The sequence below is a fragment of the Danio rerio genome, chromosome 21 (assembly GCF_052040795.2).
Source record: "Danio rerio strain M-AB ecotype USA chromosome 21, GRCz13ab, whole genome shotgun sequence".
In the NCBI taxonomy this organism is placed as follows: Eukaryota; Metazoa; Chordata; class Actinopteri; order Cypriniformes; family Danionidae; genus Danio; species Danio rerio.
Window position 1 is genome coordinate 36,252,724 of NC_141041.1, and position 23,350 is coordinate 36,276,073.

At 40.1% G+C, this 23,350-nt stretch overlaps 1 protein-coding gene across 2 annotated transcripts in view; it reads right to left on the minus strand.

Moving 5' to 3' along the window:
- The window catches only part of adamts2a (ADAM metallopeptidase with thrombospondin type 1 motif, 2a), a 172,449-nt gene that overhangs the window by 28,640 nt on the left and 120,459 nt on the right, over positions 1–23,350 (minus strand). For both annotated transcript variants that reach the window (XR_015520379.1, XM_087301409.1), the window contains exons 7-12: positions 22,760–22,865; positions 19,902–20,045; positions 16,191–16,323; positions 13,075–13,188; positions 12,755–12,900; positions 10,045–10,220 (exon numbers count right to left, since the gene is read on the minus strand). Coding sequence is in view for 1 of the 2 variants with exons in the window: in XM_087301409.1 (XP_087157535.1) it covers positions 10,045–10,220; positions 12,755–12,900; positions 13,075–13,188; positions 16,191–16,323; positions 19,902–20,045; positions 22,760–22,865 (819 nt within the window). In the remaining variant the exon portion in view is untranslated. The remainder of the gene's footprint in view (positions 1–10,044; positions 10,221–12,754; positions 12,901–13,074; positions 13,189–16,190; positions 16,324–19,901; positions 20,046–22,759; positions 22,866–23,350) is intronic.

Here is a 23,350-nt window from a genome sequence, read left to right on the forward strand (position 1 = left end):
TAGATAGATAGATAGATAGATAGATAGATAGATAGATAGCCTATAAACATGGTAATTTAACGTATTCATTAATGGTCAGGATGATTCTGGGAACAACATGCCTTGAAATGATTGACTAATCAGGATAAATTTTTTCCAGAAAGCCGTGTAAGTAAAGAAAGTAAATAAATAAATAAACTTATTTTAAAAATGATTCTGCAAGCTCAATTTATCTACAAATGAAGGCTGCACAATATATCGTATCAGCATCGATTTTGCAATGTGTGCATCCTCAGTAGTCACATCACAAAGATATGCAATGTTAAGTTTACCCTGCAGGGTAAATTTTACATTTACATATATAACACCATAATGCATGCAGTGCTTATTTCACTTTTATCTATGCTTTGTTGCATTAATCTATACTTGTAGTTTTTTTTATTAAGTTATGCATGATTCACTCCCCTACAGAGTCAACCCCATCAATCAAAATTAATACATTCGGTAACACTTTAGGGACCAATTCTCACTAATAACTAGTTCCCCTTCGGTTGGGGAACTTCAGTGCCATAGAGTGGATTGATGAAATCCACGAAATGGGAGGATTCAGATCAGAAGCCGCTTGTCTGGAGAGTATTGAACGGGCCAATGAATGAAATTAATTGGCAGCGTAAGCTTGCGCAGGTGTGCGGCATCTGCAATTATCTCAGCATATAAGCACACCTGAAGCCAGCAGACGCCATCCTTTTCGCTTCAGATCCTTTCTGAGTGAGTCGATGAGGGTTCCTCTTGCTGATCAGCACTTCAGAGCGAACGAGTGTGTCTCCCGGTCCAGAGTGGGTCTTCGCGGTGGCAGACGGTCGAGCTGGGTTTCTCCCTTGCCTGCGGTTCTTTGGGTCCGGTCCTCGAGAGCGGTGCGTATTGTTGCAAACTTTCCTAAAAGAGCAACACAGTCGTGCAGCACGTCCTTTTCAGGATGGCGCTCCGACTGTGCGTTTCTGGATGCGGGGGTTTCCTGGCTCCGGATGATGGACACGATCACTGCATTGCATGTTTGGGGGTCCAGCATGTTAATGCGGTGCTCGCGGGCGGTTCATGTCGTCATTGCGATGCCATGACCGTTGCACAGCTAAGATCGCGGCTAACTTTCGCAAGAGAGCGAGCCACCCCAGTTGCCTCCTGTTCTAAAAAAGCAGCGGGCGCTCGGGCAGATCTGAGGGTTTCAGCGGGAGATAATCCGCCGCCCACGGGCTCGCGCACCTCTCGCTCCTCACGGCGCTCCATCCAAGCTTCGGGTAGTGGGAGTGATCCGTCTAACCAGATGGTAGCTCTCACACTCGCTGACACCGGAGATCAGATGTCCTCCGCGGCATCGGAGGGTGGGCTTTCACTGTCCGACGAAGATCCGGACCCGCTCGCCCCCTTCGGGCAGGTGAGCGCTGTCAAATCGGATCCTGAAGCGGACATGTTAGCCGTGCTTTCCCGGGCTGCTTCGGCCGTGGGGTTGGAGATGGTTTATCCCCCAGCTCCGCGGCCGGACCGACTAGATGGGTGCTACGTAGAGGACCAGAAGGCGAAGCCTTCGAAGCCTCTCGTCCCCTTCTTCCCGGAAGTGCACAGTAGGCTCACGCAGTCTTGGAGGGCACCTTTCTCTGCCCGTGCTGCGTGTGCCTCCGCCCTCACCGCCCTTGACGGCGGAGCTGCCAGGGGGTATGAGGCGATCCCGTCAGTGGAGCGCGCTATCGCGGTCAATCTTTGTCCGCGCGGCGCCTCTACGTGGTGGGGTTTGCCCCGCCTCCCGTCCAAAGCCTGTAGGTTGTCTGCCTCCCTCGGAGCCAGAGCTTATAAGGCTGCGGGCCAGGCTGCTTCTGCTTTGCACGCGATGGCCACCTACCAGCGCTACCAAGCGCAGGCGCTGGCCGAGCTGCACGAGGGCGGGTCCAACCCAAGCTTATTACATGAGCTGCGCACCGCGACCGACTATGCTCTTCGGACTACTAAGTCCGCCGCGTGTGCGCTGGGGAGGACGATGTCCACACTTGTGGTTCAGGAACGCCACCTCTGGCTAAACCTGGCCGATATGCGCGATGTTGACAAAGTTCGCTTTCTTGACTCGCCCATATCCCAGGCTGGCCTGTTCGGTGACACCGTCGGTGAATTCACCCAGGAATTCAAGGCGGTGAAAGAGCAGTCGAATGCGATGGGCAATGTCATCTATCGGCGTGGCCGTAAGCCCGCTCCGCCCGCCGAGCCATCCACCTCCGCTGTTCCTCGCCGAGGGCGCCCGCCAACGAGTGCTGCCCCGCCCCCGCCTGCGCCTCCGGCCAAGCGGGCGCGGCGTACACCTCGAAAGCAGGCAGCCCCTCCTGCCCAGGGCGCCGTTAAGTCCGGTAAACGGACCGCGAAGCGTCCCTGAGACAGGCCATCCGGAGAAGAGGAAACTTGCTCTTTCCCGCTGGAGGGCGGGGCCCCGATAACAACGGTACTTTTCAGTGCCACCAAAACATCAGTAAAAGAGCACTTTTTCCCTTCCCCGGATGTGACTGCACGAGTTCTGCCAGTCCGGGACGCGCTGCCTTCCGGCTCGCAGACTCTACGTGCTTCGTCAGTGGCTCACGAGCGCTGGGGGGACGGTCTCCCTTCCCTCAGCCCTCCAGCCCCCTCTCCGGAGTCAGGGTGCGGAGCCAGAGCGAATCGCTCTCCTCCAGCTCTTCTGCGGGACCCTCGTGCTTCCCGGATCAGCACACCCACTCCGCGCTGCCCCACCGCTGGTACGTCAGCGATTGTAGCGATGACTCCATTAGCGAGGGCTCTGCCTGCCTGGATAGAGCGGGCCAGCCCCTCGCGGTGGCTCATACGCACAATCAGACTCGGTTACGCGATTCAGTTCGCGAAACGGCCCCCCAAGTTTACGGGCGTGTATTTCTCCAGGGTCAACCCCCTGTCCACCCCTGTCTTGCGAGAGGAGATTGCAGCCCTCCTGGCGAAGGGTGCAATCGAGCCGGTTCCTCCAGCCGAGATGGAGAGTGGGTTTTACAGCCCATACTTCATCGTACCCAAAAAGAGCGGTGGGTCACGGCCAATCCTAGATCTGCGCGTTTTGAACCGCTGTCTGCACAGGCTGCCGTTCAGAATGCTCACGCAGAGGCGCATTCTCCAATGCGTTCGTCCTCAGGATTGGTTTGCAGCCATAGACCTGAAGGACGCGTATTTCCATGTCTCCATTCTTCCACGCCACCGCCAATTTCTGCGGTTTGCGTTCGAGGGTCGAGCGTGGCAGTACAAGGTCTTCCCCTTCGGGCTCTCTCTGTCTCCGCGGGTCTTCACCAAACTCGCGGAGGGTGCCCTAGCGCCCCTTCGGCTCGCGGGCATTCGCATACTCAATTATCTCGACGACTGGCTGATTTTAGCCCACTCGCGGGAGCAATTGTTTATGCACAGGGACAAGGTGCTTCGGCATCTCCGCCTACTGGGGCTTCAGGTCAACCGAGAAAAGAGCAAACTCGCCCCCGTGCAGAGGATTTCTTTTCTCGGGATGGAGCTGGACTCGATCACGATGGTAGCGCACCTCTCCGAGGAACGCGCTCGCCTGTTGCTGAACTGTCTGAGGGAGCTCGACAGCAAACTAGTGGTCCCACTGAAGTTCTTTCTGAGGCTCCTGGGGCATATGGCATCCGCAGCCGCCGTCACGCCGCTCGGATTGCTCCATATGAGACCACTTCAGCACTGGCTTCACGATCGGGTCCCCAGACGCGCATGGCACGCGGGCACACACCGGGTCTCGGTTACTGCGCTGTGTCGCCGCGCCCTCAGCCCTTGGAACGACCCCTCGTTCCTACAGGCCGGTGTGCCTCTAGGACAGGCGTCCAGCCATGTTGTTGTCTCAACAGACGCTTCCAACACGGGTTGGGGGGCCGTGTGTCGCGGGCATGCGGCTGCGGGCCTGTGGAAGGGTGCCCAGCTGCATTGGCATATCAATCGCCTAGAGCTGTTGGCAGTGTTCCTCGCTCTCCACCGCTTTTTACCGGTGCTGGAGCGGCAACACGTGCTGGTCAGGACGGACAGTATGGCGGCAGCGGCATATATCAACCGCATGGGGGGTATGCGCTCTCGCCGCATGTCTCAGCTCGCCCGCCGTCTGCTCCTCTGGAGTCACCCGCGGCTGAAATCGCTGCGCGCCATTCACGTTCCAGGCACGCTCAATCGTGCAGCCGATGCGCTCTCACGACAGCTGTTACGCCCTGGAGAATGGAGACTCCACCCCGAGTCTGTTCAGCTGATATGGGCGTGATTCGGGGAGGCCCAGATCGATCTGTTTGCTTCCCCCAAGAACGCTCACTGCCAGTTGTTTTTTTCCCTGACCGAGGGCTCTCTCGGCACGGATGCACTGGCCCACAGCTGGCCTCGGGGCATGCGCAAGTATGCGTTTCCCCCAGTGAGCCTGCTCGCGCAGTTTCTGTGCAAGGTCAGGGAGGACGAGGAACAGGTTCTGCTAGTTGCGCCCCTTTGGCCCAACCGGACCTGGATATCAGAGCTCTCACTCCTCGCGACGGCCCTCCCCTGGCGGATCCCTTTGAGAGAGGACCTACTCTCTCAGGGACAGGGCACCATCTGGCACCCTCGCCCCGATCTTTGGAACGTCCACGTGTGGTCCCTAGATGCGAGGAAGACTTAGGTAACCTACCGACTGCGGTGGTTAATACCATTACTCAGGCTAGAGCCCCCTCCACGAGGCGCGCCTACGCCCTGAAGTGGAGTCTATTCACTGAATGGTGCGTCTCTCGCAGAGAAGACCCCCGAAATTGCCAGATTAGTGTTGTGCTCTCTTTCCTTCAAGAGAAGTTGGACAGCAGGCTGTCGCCCTCCACTCTCAAGGTTTACGTGGCCGCCATCTCCGCTTATCATAGCGCGGTAGCTGGCGGCACCGTGGGAAAGCATAACCTGATCATCCAGTTCCTTAGGGGTGCTAGGCGAATTAATCCATCTCGCCCCCCTCTCATGCCCTCTTGGGATCTCGCCCTCGTTCTCATGAGTCTGCGATCCGATCCCTTTGAGCCACTCGAATCAGTATCTCTAAGATTTCTGTCCCTGAAGACAGCTCTGCTGGTTGCGTTGGCCTCCATCAAGAGGGTCGGGGACCTGGAGGCATTTTCGGTCAGTGACTCGTGCCTGGAATTCGGGCCGGGTTACTCTCACGTCATCCTGAGACCCCGCCCCGGTTATGTGCCCAAGGTTCCTACCACCCCCTTTAGAGATCAGGTAGTGAACCTGCAAGCGCTGCCCCCGGAGGAGGCAGACCCAGCCCTTTCTTTACTTTGTCCAGTTCGCGCTCTGCGCATTTATGTGGACCGTACTCAGAATTTTAGATCATCTGAGCAGCTCTTTGTCTGTTATGGCGGTCGGCAGCAGGGAAGTGCCGTATCGAAACAAAGATTATCCCACTGGATTGTGGATGCCATTTCACTCGCTTATTCGAGTCGAGGTCAGCCGTGTCCCCCGGGAGTACGTGCACACTCCACTCGGAGCGTTGCATCCTCTTGGGCGCGTGCACGCGGCGCCTCTCTAACAGACATCTGTAGAGCTGCGGGCTGGGCGACACCCAACACATTTGCAAGGTTTTACAATCTGCGAGTGGAGCCAGTTTCCTCAAGGGTATTAGGTAACCCTTTGGTGATTGAGGAGACAACTCGGTAGGGTGTTGAAACACGCTTGCTGTGCCATTCTCCCTAACACGGAGGTACGTGCGCCTTTTTATCTGTCAGTAAAGTTCCCCGTCAGGTGAGCCCTGCAGATTCCTCCGTGGCCCCCAGCACTGACTCAGCGGAGGAGTCACTTGCTGGCCCACTACGTTGTAGGTCTGCCCGCTGGTCAGCCCGCGTTTTGGGTATAGGTGCCTGCTATGCGTGATCCCCACTAGGCGATCCCATATGCTTATTCCACCACGGTTAAGTCCCCCCCCCGGGCGGACCCGTGTCTTCCCTCTCCGCTAACCACGCTTTTGCTATGAGTACTCCCCCTTTTTAGGGCTAGTCCATATGTAAATTCTGCCATCTATCCCCCCCTTGGGTAACGGATGGCCTCCGCAGCGTCCTCCCTATCGGGATTGCACGCTTCCCAACGTACTGTCGTATTTCCTAGAATTATTTAGATGCTCACGACTTCCCAAAAAATATTTCTAAATCCGTAAAACTTCTGTTGAAGTAGGATAAATTAGGGCCAGGGATACGTTGGAGGACCGCGCCCCCCATGATGTGGGTGCGTCACGCTTGCTTGACTATCTCCTCATCGGGGGTGTTGGTAAGGTGCAGTCATTATGGTGCTTTCCATACTTCTCCCATTTCGTGGATTTCATCAATCCACTCTATGGCACTGAAGTTCCCCAACCGAAGGGGAACGTTCGAGGTTACAGAAGTAACCCTTCGTTCCCCGAGGAGGGGAACGGAAGTGCCATACTCCGTCGCCATGATGACTGTCCCTTAGCTGTTTGAAAGTCTCTTCAGCTTAAAAGGATGGCGTCTGCTGGCTTCAGGTGTGCTTATATGCTGAGATAATTGCAGATGCCGCACACCTGCGCAAGCTTACGCTGCCAATTAATTTCATTCATTGGCCCGTTCAATACTCTCCAGACAAGCGGCTTCTGATCTGAATCCTCCCATTTCGTGGATTTCATCAATCCACTCTATGGCACTTCCGTTCCCCTCCTCGGGGAACGAAGGGTTACTTCTGTAACCTCGAACGTTGCTTATTAGCATGCATGTTATTGAGATATTGGCTGCTTATTAGTACTTATAAAGCACATTCTGTATGATCCTATGTCACATCCCTAATCCAATACCCAAACTACCTTAATAACTATTGATAAGGAGCAAATTAGAAGTTTATTAAAGCAAAAAGACAAAATGGTTTGTTTAGACCGAGACCTAAACCTTAAAATAAAGTGTGACCAAAAAGTCAAATTATAACAAAGTATATCGCACTATATATTGCTGAAAATCAAAATATCGCAATGTCAGATTTTCTAATATCTTGCAGCCCTACTAAAAATACGAATGAATCTCATTATTACTAAATGACAGATTTAGTAATTGCCATTGATTTCAATCTTTCTAAAATGAAATAATTTTAGAGCCGCCCTTGAAGGGGACCTATTATGCCTATTTTGAAATGATGTCAAATAAGTCTCTGATGTCCCTAGAATGTAAAGTTTAAGCCTAAAATACAGCACATATATTTGTTTTATATCTCTTTGAAACTACCCCTTTTAGGCTTTGATCCAAATTGTGTCATTTTGGTGACTTGTCACTTTAAATTAAAATGAGACTGTACTCTTTTTTAAAAGAGGGCGGAGCTACAAACACCTATATGTCAGCATAGTGGCAGATTTAATAGTCAAATGGTCGATGGCTGCTTCTCACTCAGGGCTCTTTTTTCTAATGAGGGAAAGCAGATCACTAATGGGTTGGGCTTTCCCCCTCTGATGACATGTACAAAATGAAAATGTCAATCAAAGTGTTTCTACCATTGGAGGCTGTCTATATTCACACACTGTTGCCACACAACTTTGTTTAAACCCCTTATAAACATGATTTTTGCATAATAGTTCCCCGGTCACACTTTACAATAAGGTTCATTAGTTAATGTTAATTAATGCATTTACTAACATGAACAAACAATGAACAATACATCTACTACTGTATTAGTTCATGTTAGTTAACGTTAGTTAATGAAAATACAGTAGTTCATTGTTAGTTCATGTTAACTCATGGTGCATTATCTAATGTTAACAAGCATGGACTTGAATGTAAATAATGCATTAGTAAATGTTCAATTATGATTAATAAATGCTGTAAATGTGTTGTTCATGATTAGTTCATGTTAGTAAATGCATTAACTAATGAACCTTATTGTAAAGTGTTACCAGTTCCCCTTTAAAATGTCTGTTACATAAATAATCATAATTAATAAAAGGGACCACTGTCAACATTATTTGCAGTGTGTGGTGAAAACAAGACTGTTTAATTGTCACAGCAGGTAAGAGAGAGACAGGAGTGGCGATTATGCGTCTACCTGCGTTCACTCTACTGTAGCAGTATTTCAGACTCAGTGGACAACAGGAGATGCCATTGCTGCTTAATCACATTTCCATGTGCCTTTCTTTCAACCGCTGCTGTGCAACGCTTGGCTGAAGCTTCTCCATGACTGAGCCAAAGCTTTAGTGAATATTTCCAAGCAGCTCTTCAGTTCAGTTACAACCCTATTACTGTTTATGAATTTCTACTTTTAAAGTTAGCAAATAAATACATAAAAAATGATACTTTAAGTGCAAAGAGTAAGAGGAAAACAATAAATAAAAAAATAATGATAATCAAGTCTCAAAAATAGTCTATTTCTTAGGGTGCTTTCACATCTGTGGTTAGGTTAATTTTTGCCCGGACTAAGGGTAACAAATGATACATTGTATCATTTTTCTGTCATCTTTGGGCTCTATTTTGACGATCCATGCACAAAGTGCAAAGCGCAGGGCGCAAAAGCAATAAGGGCGTGTTGGAATCTGTATTTGCTCTTTTAAGGACGGGAAAATCCGCTTTGCCCCGTGGTGAATGGTCTAAAAAGGTTGAGCTTATTTTCTTAATGAGTCATAGGTGTGTTTTGAAAATTAACCAATCAGAGTCTCATCTCCCATTCCCTTTAAGGACCAGTTGTGTCGAGCCATGGCGCATTTGCTATTTACACGACAGACTTTTTAAGTGGAAAAACTGAGCGATTCACTAGAGAAAACAGTTAAACAGAGCATCTGCAGAGTGAGAATGAGAGATGAGCCTCCTCATTATTTACTTTTACTTTCACTCTCGTATAGACAAACTTCTTGTACGCACAGACATCAATTAGCCTATAAAAATGTATTTCTTTTGATAAGCGCAAAGATTTCTTTTAAAACTATTTCTAAATTCAGTTCTAATTTCCAGTAAACGAATAAATGAACAATAATAACGAAGTGAGTTAAAAAAACTGAGTTATATCCTAATACACATGCTGTGCCCCATATGGTCTAAAACCTGATATACAATTATAAATATGCATATAATAAATAATACAACTAATGGTAATAACATTGTACAAAAGCTAATTTTTATGAATAAACTGAAAAGACCCCCGAGATAAAGAAGGCATGAAAGAATGGTATTTATATTTATGTAGGCAAGAAAATAATGTTTTGTAATATTGTAATCCATTATATATATATATATATATATATATATATATATATATATATATATATATATATATATATATATATATATATATATATATATATAATATCCTTATTATATCCTTTATATATTCTTAATATTTTAATTCTTTTTCATATGTAAAGATATTAGCGTATTGCTGTACATCCTGTCTGTATTAAGCAATGTGTAAGCAAGGCGCACAACTAATGCACTCTGTGCTGGACTTTAGACCAGCTTTGTTCTGGTCTAATGAACAATCTATTATAGTTTCATAAAATAGCGCCAGCAATGCGCCTCAACACGTCTCCCTTTTTTAGACCAGAACGCCTATGGGCACACATATGAGCGCAAATGCATTTGCTATTTAAACAGCGTGGCGCAAAATGTCAGCACGACTCTTGCGCCAAGCTGAAATTAAAAGCTGTACGCTTTTTTGGTCTGCTTTTGCTTTGCACTCAAGTGCGATTGCTACATTCACACCTGCCCAAACAAACCGCACCAAGAGGGAAAACAAACTCTAGTGGCAGGTGTGAATACACCCTTAGTCAACCCTGTAAAGCCTGTAAAGTAAAAATAATTTCTACACCACTCTTGTTTTGTCTAGAATGTAAAAACCTGTTTACTTCAACATAAAATACAGAGGTCAGGAAAATATTTCATCACTCTTATGGAAGGATAACATTTAAAGATGATGTTCCAACACATATGGCGAACATCAGGACGTGTTAAAATGAAATGTGATGACAGCGACAGCATAAAACTAGACTGGAAAAAATTTGAAAATTGATTTGAAAATTAATAAAACTAAACCATTTTTCTGATCATCACTCACGTTCAGAGTGCTCGTAGGGCAGCCAGTGGTGTTTGTTTCCTTCATGCTCAAAGTGCGGGTCCCACATCTTGCACTGCTCCTCTCTGAAGTCCACCAGGGCTTCTGCGCACTCCTCCGTGTTACATAACTGGAACTCATAGTTGTTTCCATAACAAGTGCGCCCTCCGTTGGCTGGACTACAACATACACAGACACACACACATACACACAAAATAGGTTATTCAGGGGTTCTTTGAAGGGTTTAAAGGGTTAGTTTAACCAAATATGAAAATTCTGTTATTAATTACAAACCTTTGTATCATTCTAGTCCTCCAAGACCTCTATTAATCTTTGGAATCCTAATAAAGATTTGTTTAAATGAAATATGAGAGCTTTCTCATCCTCCAAAGACAGCAATTTTACAGTTTTTGGCTGCACAAAGGTGTTCTTGGAGATTTTTATAATAATAGTTGAACCCCTGAAGACATATGGAATGTTTTGATAATGTTTTTTATATATTTTTGGACTTTGAACGTCTCACATCCCTTGCTGTCTATGGAGGACGAGGAAACTCTTGGACTTCATCTAAAATATCTCAATTTGTGTTCTGTAGAAAAACGAAGGTCTCAGGGGATCTCAACAACATGAGGGTGAGTACTTCATAACAATATTTTCATTTTGAGGTGAACTAACCCTTTATGATGCTATATAGCAGTGGTTCAAAACCATATTCCTGGAGGACGACCAGCACTGCATGTTTTGGATGTCACACCCATTTAAGGTATTTCAGTCTTTGCTAATGAGCTGATGATTTGAATCAGGTGTGTTTGGTTAAGAATACATGGAAGATTTGCAGAGTTGGTGGTCCTCTAGGAATGTGGTTGAGAAACACTGCTATTTTATAAACCTGGTAACCCCTAAAAATGTTCTTTGAAAGTTCTCTAAATCTTTAGCTGGGGAAAGGAATTAAAAATGACATTAACATACAGTTTATGTGTTGAAGATAAATATGGCTCTTAACCTTTTTTGCCCTCTATAAGTAAATTTTCCAGGGCCTCACTTAAAACTTTTTGACCTTACGAACACATAAAAGTGATTCAAAACAGCTTAAATTCCCATTCATGCTGTAGCAAAACATAAGAGAGTGGAGTATCTAAAACCTCTTTTGCTGCATAGCACCATTAAAGACAGATGCTATATAGCACTTAAAGTGGTTCCTTTATAACCACGAGCCAATGAACCACTTTTACTGCTATTTAGCACTATTTTATAAGAGTACTAATACTTGAATGGGTACATTCAAGCCAGTGTGCGAATTACAGATTGACTATTGAGGTAGTCAAATATTTTTCCAGTAATGTACAGAGTTTATACAGTTTTACCAAGGCCATTATGAAGAAAGGTAAATCAAGCTGTATTACAAAGTTTCCATGAATAATTTCCTTGTTTATTTAAAATTAATATAAAACATTACTTTAAGCATATTAACTAATCCATTATATATATATATATATATATATATATATATATATATATAATTTTTTTAATTTTATAATGAACCTATTATAATGACAACATAAGAATTCCATTTATAACATTATGGATTTTAATGCTGAATACACTAGTCAATTTGCAGCTCCCTTTATTTACAACATTTAATTGAAACAATTAATTCAAGATTTTTTTTTGTAGCTTTTTTTTGTAAAAATAAAACTAACAAATGAAAGTTTACCTTAAATATCTTAATAAAAAATATCTTAATTTTTAAAAACAAATTCACTAAAATATGGTGAATTTGTTTTTAAAAAATTAAGATATTTTTGGACTCTGAATGTATGCTAGTTTGTGTAAAACAAATGCATGCTTCATGCTTCGGACTGGTAAAATCATGGAATAAATAACTTAAAAACAACTTCGGATTGTTTTCTATGTTTTAATACGATCAACATAAAACATAAAGCTGGAGCCTGAGGACAACACGATCTCACAGCAGTTCGTAACTTTTTAATTCAGTGGATCTCATTTGTACAATTTAGTACGATTTGCTTATGCACCAATGACTGCTGGTTTTAGGGGTGTGGTTAAAAGCCATGCCTCCTTTTTAAAATCATACATTTTCATTCGATTGAATGTAAAATAGTTATGTTTCTTCATTAGAACACCTCAGTGTGGTATAGCAGGGCAGAGATGTGGTCTTTCTCTCTAAGAAGGCAGTCAAACAGATGCTGATTCAGGCCTCTAGATCAGATGAAATGAACAGTTTGCAATTGCTATGGTGCCGTCAATTGGAACAGCGGTTTCTTTTATTAAAAAATTGCAGCTCATTTTTATACTTTACAGAATCCTCTCGCGGGTCAAATTAAACCCATTTGCGGGCCTGATCCGGCCCACGAGCCGTACGTTTGACACCTAAATGTAGATATAAACAGCTGTCAAACAAGAAAAGTGTCCTATGAACACTTATGGTGTCTGTAGGTGCTCTAGATCTACTGGTTTCAAACCGCTTACCAAATAATTTCCCGCACAGGCTGCAGGGCGTGATCATGCATTCTCAGTGTTATGAAAAATTATAGGGGTGGTCAAAATGTATATCTATATCATCTATTATTTTATTTATTCAAATCATTATTAAAGATACAACTATTTTTGACTAATTAAATAATAATTATATTTCATATTTAAATATGAATTATTTTCCTTTTTGAGGCAAAAACATTCTGCAGACACTCACACTGGGTTGTTACACTCTCGAGTGCGGAACCGAACTCCACCACCACATGTTCTGGAACAAGAACCAAATTTGGTCCACTGACCCCAGTGGCCATCCAGCCTGAGAATGTCCGGTGTCAGCTTGATGCAGTGACCCTTAAAACAGTTCTAGGGAAAGAAAGAAAGAAATAAACAAACAAACAAAAAGAAAGAAAGAAAGAAAGAAAGAAAGAAAGAAAGAAAGAAAGAAAGAAAGAAATAAAAAAAGAAAGAAAGAAAGAAAATAAATAAATGTGATATTTGGTATATTGTTTTGTATAAAGTGAGGTCTGAAAGTCCTACCTTCCCCGATGCACACTTGGTTCCGTCGATTGGAGGGCCCTTCTTAGTCTTGCAGAAGAAAGGGTTTTCAGGATGGCTGCACCACAGCTGCTTGCAAGGATCGTAGGTGCTGTACTAAAAGAAACAGTCATGCTCGCATTCATACACCCAGTTAAAGCTCATGACAGAAGTGCAGATTACAGACCACTGCAGATTATGGTGACAGGGAAATGCATTAATAATAATGTTAAGCAAGCACAGGAACAGAACCTTTCTGTAAAATGGTAAAAAATAAAACTAAAATAAAAGTAAAACTACTTAACATAAATAAAATATTGAAACTTTTCAATTATTTTTTATTTGAGACAGTTCATTTGTGAATCTTCAAACAAATAGAAATGAATTCAGTTTATTTTCTTTTTTCCTGTTTAGAATTTAACTGAGCCTTTAATTGTCATTTATAAGGGATTTATAAAGCAGAAATAGTCCTCACTTTAGATTAGGTCACAAAACTGCATGACGTTGAGTTAATAAAGCATTTATTAACCTACAAATTAACTATTAATATATGCCTGAATAATAAGATATATACATGTTAATTCAAATAGTTTATCAATCATTTAATAATTATTATGAATGATCTTAAAAAACCCCAACTACTCTAAAATACAAATGGTTTGTAAAAAATGCAGTGCTTAATTTAGTCATGAAAAAATCAACCAGTCACAAAGTATGAAAGTACAATTATCAAGCACATTATAAATGTGGTTATAAGTCAATATAACAACATTTGTAGATGCCGCTATAAACTGCTTACTAACGTTTATTAATGTAGAGTTATTGTTTAACAAATAATGAATTCACTCGTTGCTAATGCTTAATAAATGATTCATATTGTGTAGTTATTATAAAGTGTTAATAATTTTTCAACACATTTATAAACAATAGTTTTAATAACTAATTTCTAATAACTGATTTATTTTATCTTTGCCATGATGACAGTAAATAATATTTGACTAGATATTTTTTAAGACACTTCTATGCACAGTGACATTTAAAGGCTTAACTAGGTTAATACGATTATACGATTTTTTTAAATTTAATTTTTAGGGTGACAATTTTTAAATGTCTGACAATTTTAATGTCTGTATATATATATATATATATATATACATATATATATATATATATATATATATATATATATATATATATATATATATATATATGTGTGTGTGTGTGTAATGTATGTAATATGTATGTATGTAATATATATATATATATATATATATATATATATATATATATATATATATATATATATATATATATATATATATATATATTTTATTTTTATTTTTTTCAGTTTTCATTTTAGGTGTTTTAGTACATTGTTAACTGAATGAAAATGAGAAAAATTCCATGGTCTTTTAACTAAAAAAAGTATTTTTTTAATGTTTCAATTCATTTTATCTCCAGTATTTAATTTTATTATTATTTTTCTAAAGCATTTTTATTTTAACTTTCAGCTAACATCTTAGTGATTTTGACATTTGTTTTCATAATTTGAACAGTTTTATATATAACTGTAAATTAATTACATATTATATTAAAAGTTTTGATTTTAGTTATTTCAGTACATCAAAATGCTTTTTTGGCTACAAGCTCAAATAAAATTATATATATATACATTTTTTTTTAATCAACTTTTTTCCATCTACATTTTTGCTGTTTTATTTTTACTTAATTCCAATAACCCTAATCAGAAATAATTCACCAATTTACCATCCTTACGAATATTGAATATAAAATAGACATGCATAACTGTCATGTAACCAAGAACACAAAATCCCAAAACAGAATGTGCCGGAGATGCAGAGAGAGAACAAACCACACATAGACATATAATGAGACCAAACACAGCGGAAACGGTGGGCTAAAATACACAGAGAGATAATTAATTGAACACAAACAGGAGTGTAGACCTAATTAACAGTCAATGAGACTAACTAGGAAACAGCAACAAGGAACGAAAAATAAAACCTAGAAAAGCTGTATATGACAAACACATCTGAAGAACTGAATTCATTTTAAAACCTATTAAAATAACAAAAAATATGTAAGATTGTACACTAATTTAAAGTCTGAAGGTAATACAAATGTTTAAATAATGAATAAATATGTCTTGATTAAAGTTAATAATATTGTAAATAATAATAAGTCATATTTTATAATCAGAAGTTTCTCAGAAAAAGTGGTGTAAACAATTCTCGAGAAATGCTTTGCTGATCAGTGGAGTTCCTCAGGGCTCTATTTTAGCCCCGCTGTTTTATATAGGCTCCCTCTTGGATCGATTTTTAGGAAATATAGTCTTTTCATTGTTATTAAGATGACACTCAGTCAAATGAAACTCTAGGGTTCTTGAATCACTAACAAGCCTGTCTGACACGGGTGAAGGCCAGGCTTTCATTAAACATTTACATTTTTAATGAGGGGAAAACTGAAATAATTATTTTTAGCCCATCTCACAAAGCCGGATCTCACAATTTCCCAAAATGTAGACTTGAATGAGACGTTTCAGTGCGTTAAACCATAGTTTAAAACCTTGGATTTATTTTTTTAATGAATGCCTAAAGTCTGACTGTTAAATAAACTAACAACTTGAACAAAAAAAAAACTTAGAAAAGGTTATTCAGGTTTTCAGTCTAGATTAAAGATTGATAAAAAAAATTATCTCTCTAATGACTCTTCAACTTGGTTTTCTTTCCTTTATGTTTATTTGTTGGAAATTACACAGATCAATGAAAGTTGTTTAAAATATATTGTGCTATATAAATAACATTGCTATTGTTGTTATTTTTAACAATAAGATACTGAAAGTAATAATATTGTAGTTGTTGTCTTGCATTTTATGAATAACAAAAATACCAGTTTCAAAGAAAAGATTTGAAGATAAAAAAGTCACCAAAATCTCGCAAATGTAGTGAGTGAATGAGTGAATGAGTGAATTTTTTATTTTTGGGATGGACTATCCCTTTAACTCTTGGTCTACACTGTATACATAACTGTTAGCTTTACTATTTTAAACCTAGGCAGTTAAAGTGATTGGATGTGCAGTGGGATGGCATATCACTCACCGCAGTGCACATCATGTAGCCCATGCCGAAGTCAAAGCGGCACTGTTCATCCATAGAGTATTGCAGACCGGGCAGCTGCGGCAGAGTTGGCCACTCATGATCAAAAGGGTCATCACGGAGACAGTCATACGTACTGCATGAGTGAGAACATTTTAATGAAAACATTATAAACCATAATCAGTTACTACTGGCAGAAAGCTGTCAAAACAAACGTCGTCAAGCTAAATCAATGATCAAACTGGAGAAGCATCAAATGGAATTGATTACTTTAAGCTTGTCGAATGGAACTTCCTGAAAAGATTAGTTGGAAAATACATTTAAAGGAATAATTCACCTAAAAATTAACATTTCCTCACCATTTATTTACCATCCAGTGTTTCTAAACTTCAACACAAATGAACACAAATGAAGATATAATAAAAAATGTTGGGGAAAAAGCATTCATAGTAGGAACAATAAATATTACGGATGTCAATGGCTATTTATTAACATTCTATCAGGTTTGGAACAAGTGGATGGTGAGTAAATGATTTTTGGGTGAACTATGCCATTAAACACTCACTGGTCCATGGTAAATATCCAAAAGGTGGGTGTTGCTCTATCTTCCATGACTTAAAAATCATTCCAATGAATATTTGTAAAGATCACCACGAAATGATCTCTTAAGAACCTCAACTCTAGACCTGTACTTAAAAGCAAAGTTACCACTTCCAAATCCTGATTCCATTACGAAACATACCACAAAACAGACCCTGTGTCTACACTGGTTAAATCAGAATATTATCAAGCTATGAGAATACTTTTTGTGTATATAAAACAAAATTTTTTTCTGCTTTCTATGGAAAATCAGGGAGCTCTCAGATTTCATCAAAAATATGTTCATTTGTCTTCCAAAAAAATTCTCTGGGGTTTCAAACAACCTGAAAGTGAGTAAGTCTTGACAGACTTTGAATTTTGGTGTGAACTACCAAACTAAGGTGAACTAACTAATGCCATGAATGCGTTCAGACTTTGTATTTGGACCCAAGAAATGAAGGAAAAACTAGTGGAAATTTGGCGGACGTGTCATCTGAGCACTACAAGTGGGTTGAAAAAAAAAAGTTAAGGAAAAATTGCTAATTCTCTTCAAAAGCCAGGTGAGCAAAATGAGTACATTTCCTTCTCCATAAAGGCTTCTTTCTCATTGTGTAGTTAAAAATAAAAGATATACCACATGATCTCAAATTGTTTTCACATCACTTCTCGTGTGTGTTTGACTGTGAGATGTAGTTTGCAGTTGGAGACGAAGTTGTCTGCGATTCTTCCTATAGAATGAAGGAACTATGATGTGAATTTGTATGCAAAACCGGGAAGCGAGTTAGCATTTTAGGAGTTCCCGTTCCCTCGTCCCAAAGTCAATACTTTTTTTGAATGGGATTTCAGTTAAATTGCTTAAATAGGGTGTGTAGCTTACACAAACTCAAGATATCTTCACGTTTTATTCTATGACATAAAACACATCAGTTACAGTTAAAATCAGTTACGCTTCTTTAAAAAGACGGTTGCTATCAAGTTGCTAAATTGGGCTACAGGCGATGTCGGAGACATTATACGTCATCAAGCTGATCCGGTCTGGAACGCAGCTCACTTGCCTTGGGCATTTGGATTTGTCTGTCTGTCTGTCTGTCTGTTCGTTCGTTCGTTCGTTCGTTCGTTCGTTCGTTCGTTCGTTCGTTCGTTCGTTCGTTCGTTCGTTCATTCATTCATTCATTCATTCATTCATGCATTCATTCATTCATTCATTCATTTTCTTTTTTGCTTAGTCCCTTTATTAATCTGGGGTTGCCACAGCAGAATGAACCCCCAACTTATCCAGCATATGTTTTACACAGTGGATGCCCTTCCAGCTGCAACCCATCTCTGGGAAACATCCATACACACTCATACACTACGGACAATTTAGCCTACCCAGTTCACCTGTACCGCATGTCTTTGGACTGTGGAGGAAACCTGCGCGTATTTGTCTGTTATTTAAGTATTTTTATAAATAGCATTTTTAAGTAGTATTTTTCATAATTATTCATAATAATGCCTTCACTTGTAGAGACCAGATTAATTAGTTGATCATTTATTTTAAGACGACTACTTTATGAAGATACAGCTGCAGCCTGTCCTGCTCTCAGTAATGCAAATGTGTGAATAAATTCATAAACTACATAAATATTAACTTTCATTTTACCGTGATCAACTGATTTTTCAACGTTTTTCTTTTTCTTCATCTGAACACATTCACTTTTATCATAACTGCAATATTTACACTCAAAGCATATATAACTGTATGGGCTGCTTTTCGCTCTACTTAGTGATAAAAAAATAGAATATTGAATGCGTGCTGTGTGCACACGCAGGATACAGTTATTAAAATATCTCTTATGATAATACTAAGTAGGCACATTTACAAAACATCCAGTACGTGTTTAAAAACTTTTCAACAATTGTAAAGCAAAAAATATGTATTTTGCATGTAAAAACTATCCAAACGGCACAGATGTGTTTTTTTTTGTGCGTTTATTTGTTTAATATATATAGCGTGGTTTATATTATAATAAATCGAGAGATTAAATCTTTGTCATGGACCACATTTCTAAAAATAAGCTAGAAAAGTTGTCTGTAGCAGGGTGTTGCTGACATCACAGGCGAGCGCCCAAAGGAACAGTTTATAGGCTAATGTTGGCTTTGCAGTTCTTGCGTTTGCATGTAAGATCTAAAAGTGGTAAAAGTTGTACTTTCGTGTGAGGATTATCCAGTTGGACAAAACTTGCAAGTGTAATGAACAGTTTTTGAACACAGAGCTTATTATTTGCAATCCTCGAAAAGCCTATGGCAAAATCCTAAAGGAATTTTATCGAGACAACCAGCATTATGATAGCAGCCAATTGGCCTACAAGGTGATGTCATAGTTCCTCCACTCTATCCGCTTGTTTAGTGTGACGTCACACGAAGCGGCTTCCGGGTCCAAGCGCTCTATTCAACTGAATGGGGAGACTCATGAAATGGTAATAATAAATGATTACAAAGTGATTTAAGTCTTTCGAAAATCACGATCGCAGTATATATGTTCATGCCTAATATCCGATGGCCAGAAAGTGATTATTTTTTTATAAATTGTTACATTTTTGGTATTTGTTATGCAGCAAGCCCAGAGATTGTTGTGTACACTATGATTCTATGTAAAATGAACTTTAATGTGTGATATGAATAAAACGTGATCATAAACGAATGATTTCTCCACTCAAATGAGTGGCGGCTTGGAGCCTGAAACAGTATTACATCACTACTTAACAAGCGGATTGTAATGTCATGTAGTGTGAAAACCCCTGTTGCCGATCCATACTGCAGTGTAAACAGAGCAGCGACAGAATGCTACGCCAGATAGTCATGCAGTGTGAAAACATCTGTGGCATGACTACTCTGAAAATCATGCAGTCTGAACTTGGCATAACTAAGGTGATTTATAGGCTTAAATAGATCATGATTGTGACCAAATTAATCTATATTGTTTATTCTGTACACATACACACTTCATTTGGGATCTTTCAGTTTGTTAGTTAGGATATTTAATGCTGTAATGTTTTAAAGATTACACATGTGTACAGTACGTGAACAAAGATGCAACGATGACCTGAGAGACAAAATAGCAGAACAAAACAGTCGCAAGGGACAGTGACTTACTTGAGGTATCGCCGGAGCTCCTGCTGACTGCACCGGGACCAGTGAAAGCGATGGAAGGCTGCCTGAACCAGAGGAGCCATGATGCTCCCCATGGGCACCTCGTCCCCGCATTCATTGGCCTGGCCGTCATGCTCCATCCCCAAACTGAAAACAACAAACAAACATCCCACACTCAGTCAATACGGTCTCTTCTGTAGTCTGTGTACACACTGTATGTAAATAGACAAGTCCTTGGCATATATTCATATGTCCAGATTGAATATGTCATGCCAGAACTGTCTGGGACTGAAACACAGTTTTAAAAAGGAAGATGGTCATTGTGCACATCATTTTATTAAAAAAAAAATCTAAACAAAAGAAAACAGTTTTAAACAGCTGATCCACAGCTTCGGTGGGAGCACTTTTAGCTTAGCTTAGCATAGATTATTTAAGCGGGTTAGACCATTAGCATCTCATGTAAACTTCTTTTTTAAAGTTTTAATAATATTCCTATTTACAGCTTGACTCTTCTGTAGTTACTTTATGTACTAAGTCCAACGGAAAATAAAAAATCACCATTATCTAGGACTAATATGGCTTGGCTAAATATACTCTCATTCCGGGTTAATAATCTAAGGTCTTTGTTGCCATATCATGACTGCAGCAGGTGCAATGATATTACCTAGTTACCTAGCTGAAGACAATTTTCATGTGCTGTGTATCATTGTTCTTGCTGCAGTCATGGTACGGCACTAAAGTTCCTTGACTAATACACCGGAAGGAGTGTTGAGTTCCTAGCCATATTAGTCTAGAAAATGGCAAGTTTTGATTCTCCACTTAGTATGCAATGTAACAAAAGAAGAGTCAAGCTTAAAATAGAAAAATTATCTATGCTTTTTTTTTTTTAATTTTAGCAAAATGCTAACTGTCTAATCCAATTCAATGACCTATGCTAAGCTAAGCTAAGCTAGACTAAGGGCTAGCGCAAGACCTGGAGATTGGGTGAATGGACTAAAAAATGTTAAACTCTACTGTAGACCTATAACGCTAGGTGTCTTGTAAAATGAGCCTATTTCCAAAAGAAGCAAAGTGTTCCTTTAAGTTTACTGATAAGTAAAATGGTATAATTTTCAAAAGTTTGTATCTTTTAGATGTCATCTAAAAAAACGGCGTCAAGTACAAAGTTTCCAGTTCCCAATTTACACTCATATATTTTAGTTTTAAAATGGCATTTTATATTGAAAAAGATCTATGTTCACACTGGCGTTTCACTTAGAGTTTTTGAACAACTCTCCATACACATTACACTGCTAAAAACGCAAATCACATGACCACACACACACTATAGCATGTGCTGCATCATATGTGCACGTTTGAGCTCCAGACAGTCAGCGGATGCTTTGAGCACCCCTCCACAGGTGAAAGCAGCACACGTCAGACAGTTCATCAAGGATGTACACAACTCATCTCACTATAGTTGGTAAACGTGAAATTTAATTCATCTTGTCTCTATCTAACAACTCTTTGGTCTTTTGAATCTATTATTTATTCCCAGGTAACTAAATGTTTTGGCTGAGCACAAAGATAAGTTTGTATATTAACTTATGTAACCACTTGCTTGCCTTTATTTCCTTTAATGTATAAACTTATTGTGCGTTATACTTTTTAATGGCCATTATTGAATTATTACAACTGATATTCAGTTCAAAATGAAAATAGGCAGTTTCTTATATCATGATTTAATTTTATTGTGAAGATAAAACGTAGCCAGTGTGATGTGAATTACATTATAAAGTACACTGTTCCCTTTAAACATTTACCCAATGTGTCCTCCGGAGTTTGTTTTCCATATCAAACTTGCGAAGTCTGAACGTAAGGAAAGAATGTTTTTTTTTTTTAAGAAAAAGCCCCAATAAGATAGGTGAATGTGTGCAGCCACGCCTCTGTTTTCAGATGTTTCTGTTTTACTCCATCCACACTAACATGGAGCAGCAGCGTTTTAAAACCAAAATGACCTCTTCAGCGTTTTCAATACGCTCTGTTTTTGGGGTTCAAAAACTCTGGGGTGCAGAAGGCGTAACCATAGCAAAACTTATGCATTTTAGAACTAAAATGTATTAGTCTAAAAAGGGTCTTAGTTGAAAATGGCGTCATATAAACACCCCATTAAAGACTCCTAATAACTGCAGTAATAATACATCAATTTGACCGCACTTTACTTGCTAATTAGCGCTTTAATTTATTTTTGAATCAATTAATTGAACTGAAAGAAACTGAATAATGACACAGTTGTTCTGCTTTATGCCACCGTTTGAAATGATCTCATTTTTGATGTTTCATTTTTGATTCTGTTACTTTTGTTTTAGAATGGAAAGCAGTGATATTTATTATTGTATTTTTCTTAAGTTACATACATTTTAGATATTTGAAATTTGTTTTCATCACTCGTTTCTCATGCAAAACTTTAAACTGTGCATTAACACAGGGTGATGAAAACCTAGCTACCCGATCTCTTCTGCAATGTAGTTCACTTTTATATTTGAAGAGTTATTTGAAAACCTCTGAAATTAAAATTTCATCAAAAATGAGCATTTTTTTTCTCCAATGTTTATGTTTAGTTATTTTATTTTAAAGTTCATAAAAAAGAAAGTAATCTTTGCCAATAAATTGAAATTACTGAACCAAAACACAGGAGGAATTTTCAGATGGCATTTATAGGTTTTTAAACTCTACGATTAATAAGAAACTAATTAATTAGTCTGACTTAAGTTCAACTTCTTTAAATTATGAGTAGCTTGGAGTTCACTATCCTATGTGCTTCTCTAACACTGGTTGTTAGTGGATTATTACACTGAACATTCAGATCAAGTTTATCTCACACGTGTCCGGTCTCGTGAGCCACAACAAAGGCAGAGGAGAAGCCATCCTCATGGTTGAGAGTGCAGCTTCTCACAGGATGACACATCCCAGTCACAGGAGCATAACCTACAAATAGAAAGCCAAAATAGAGCATTGCAGTCACCATATTAGGATGTACTTTATCCCATTTATTACACAGCTACTAGCCACAAAATGTAAAAATTAACACAAAACATTCTTTTGAGTCGTAATAGTTGTTAATTCATTATTTAAGGCCAAGGATGAAAGAAACGAAAACGACTGAATGGAGCATACACTAACTTATGTTATATTCAGTTACCAGATAGTGCCACACAATAAAAAAGCATGACAGACAAGCATATACATGGATGTGAACATAAACAGTATACTGATGGTCAGGATGATTTGAAGAACACGGAGAAGCCTGTGATATAAGTTTCAGTAGATGTTATCTGGGAGCTACTTTCTGGCCAATCAGGATTAAGTATTTCAGAGAGCCATTCAATAAATAGTTTTGAAGACATAGTTCACCCCTCCCACTTTTTTCTTCCCAAATGCTGTACACTGGTAACCATTGACTTCCATGATGT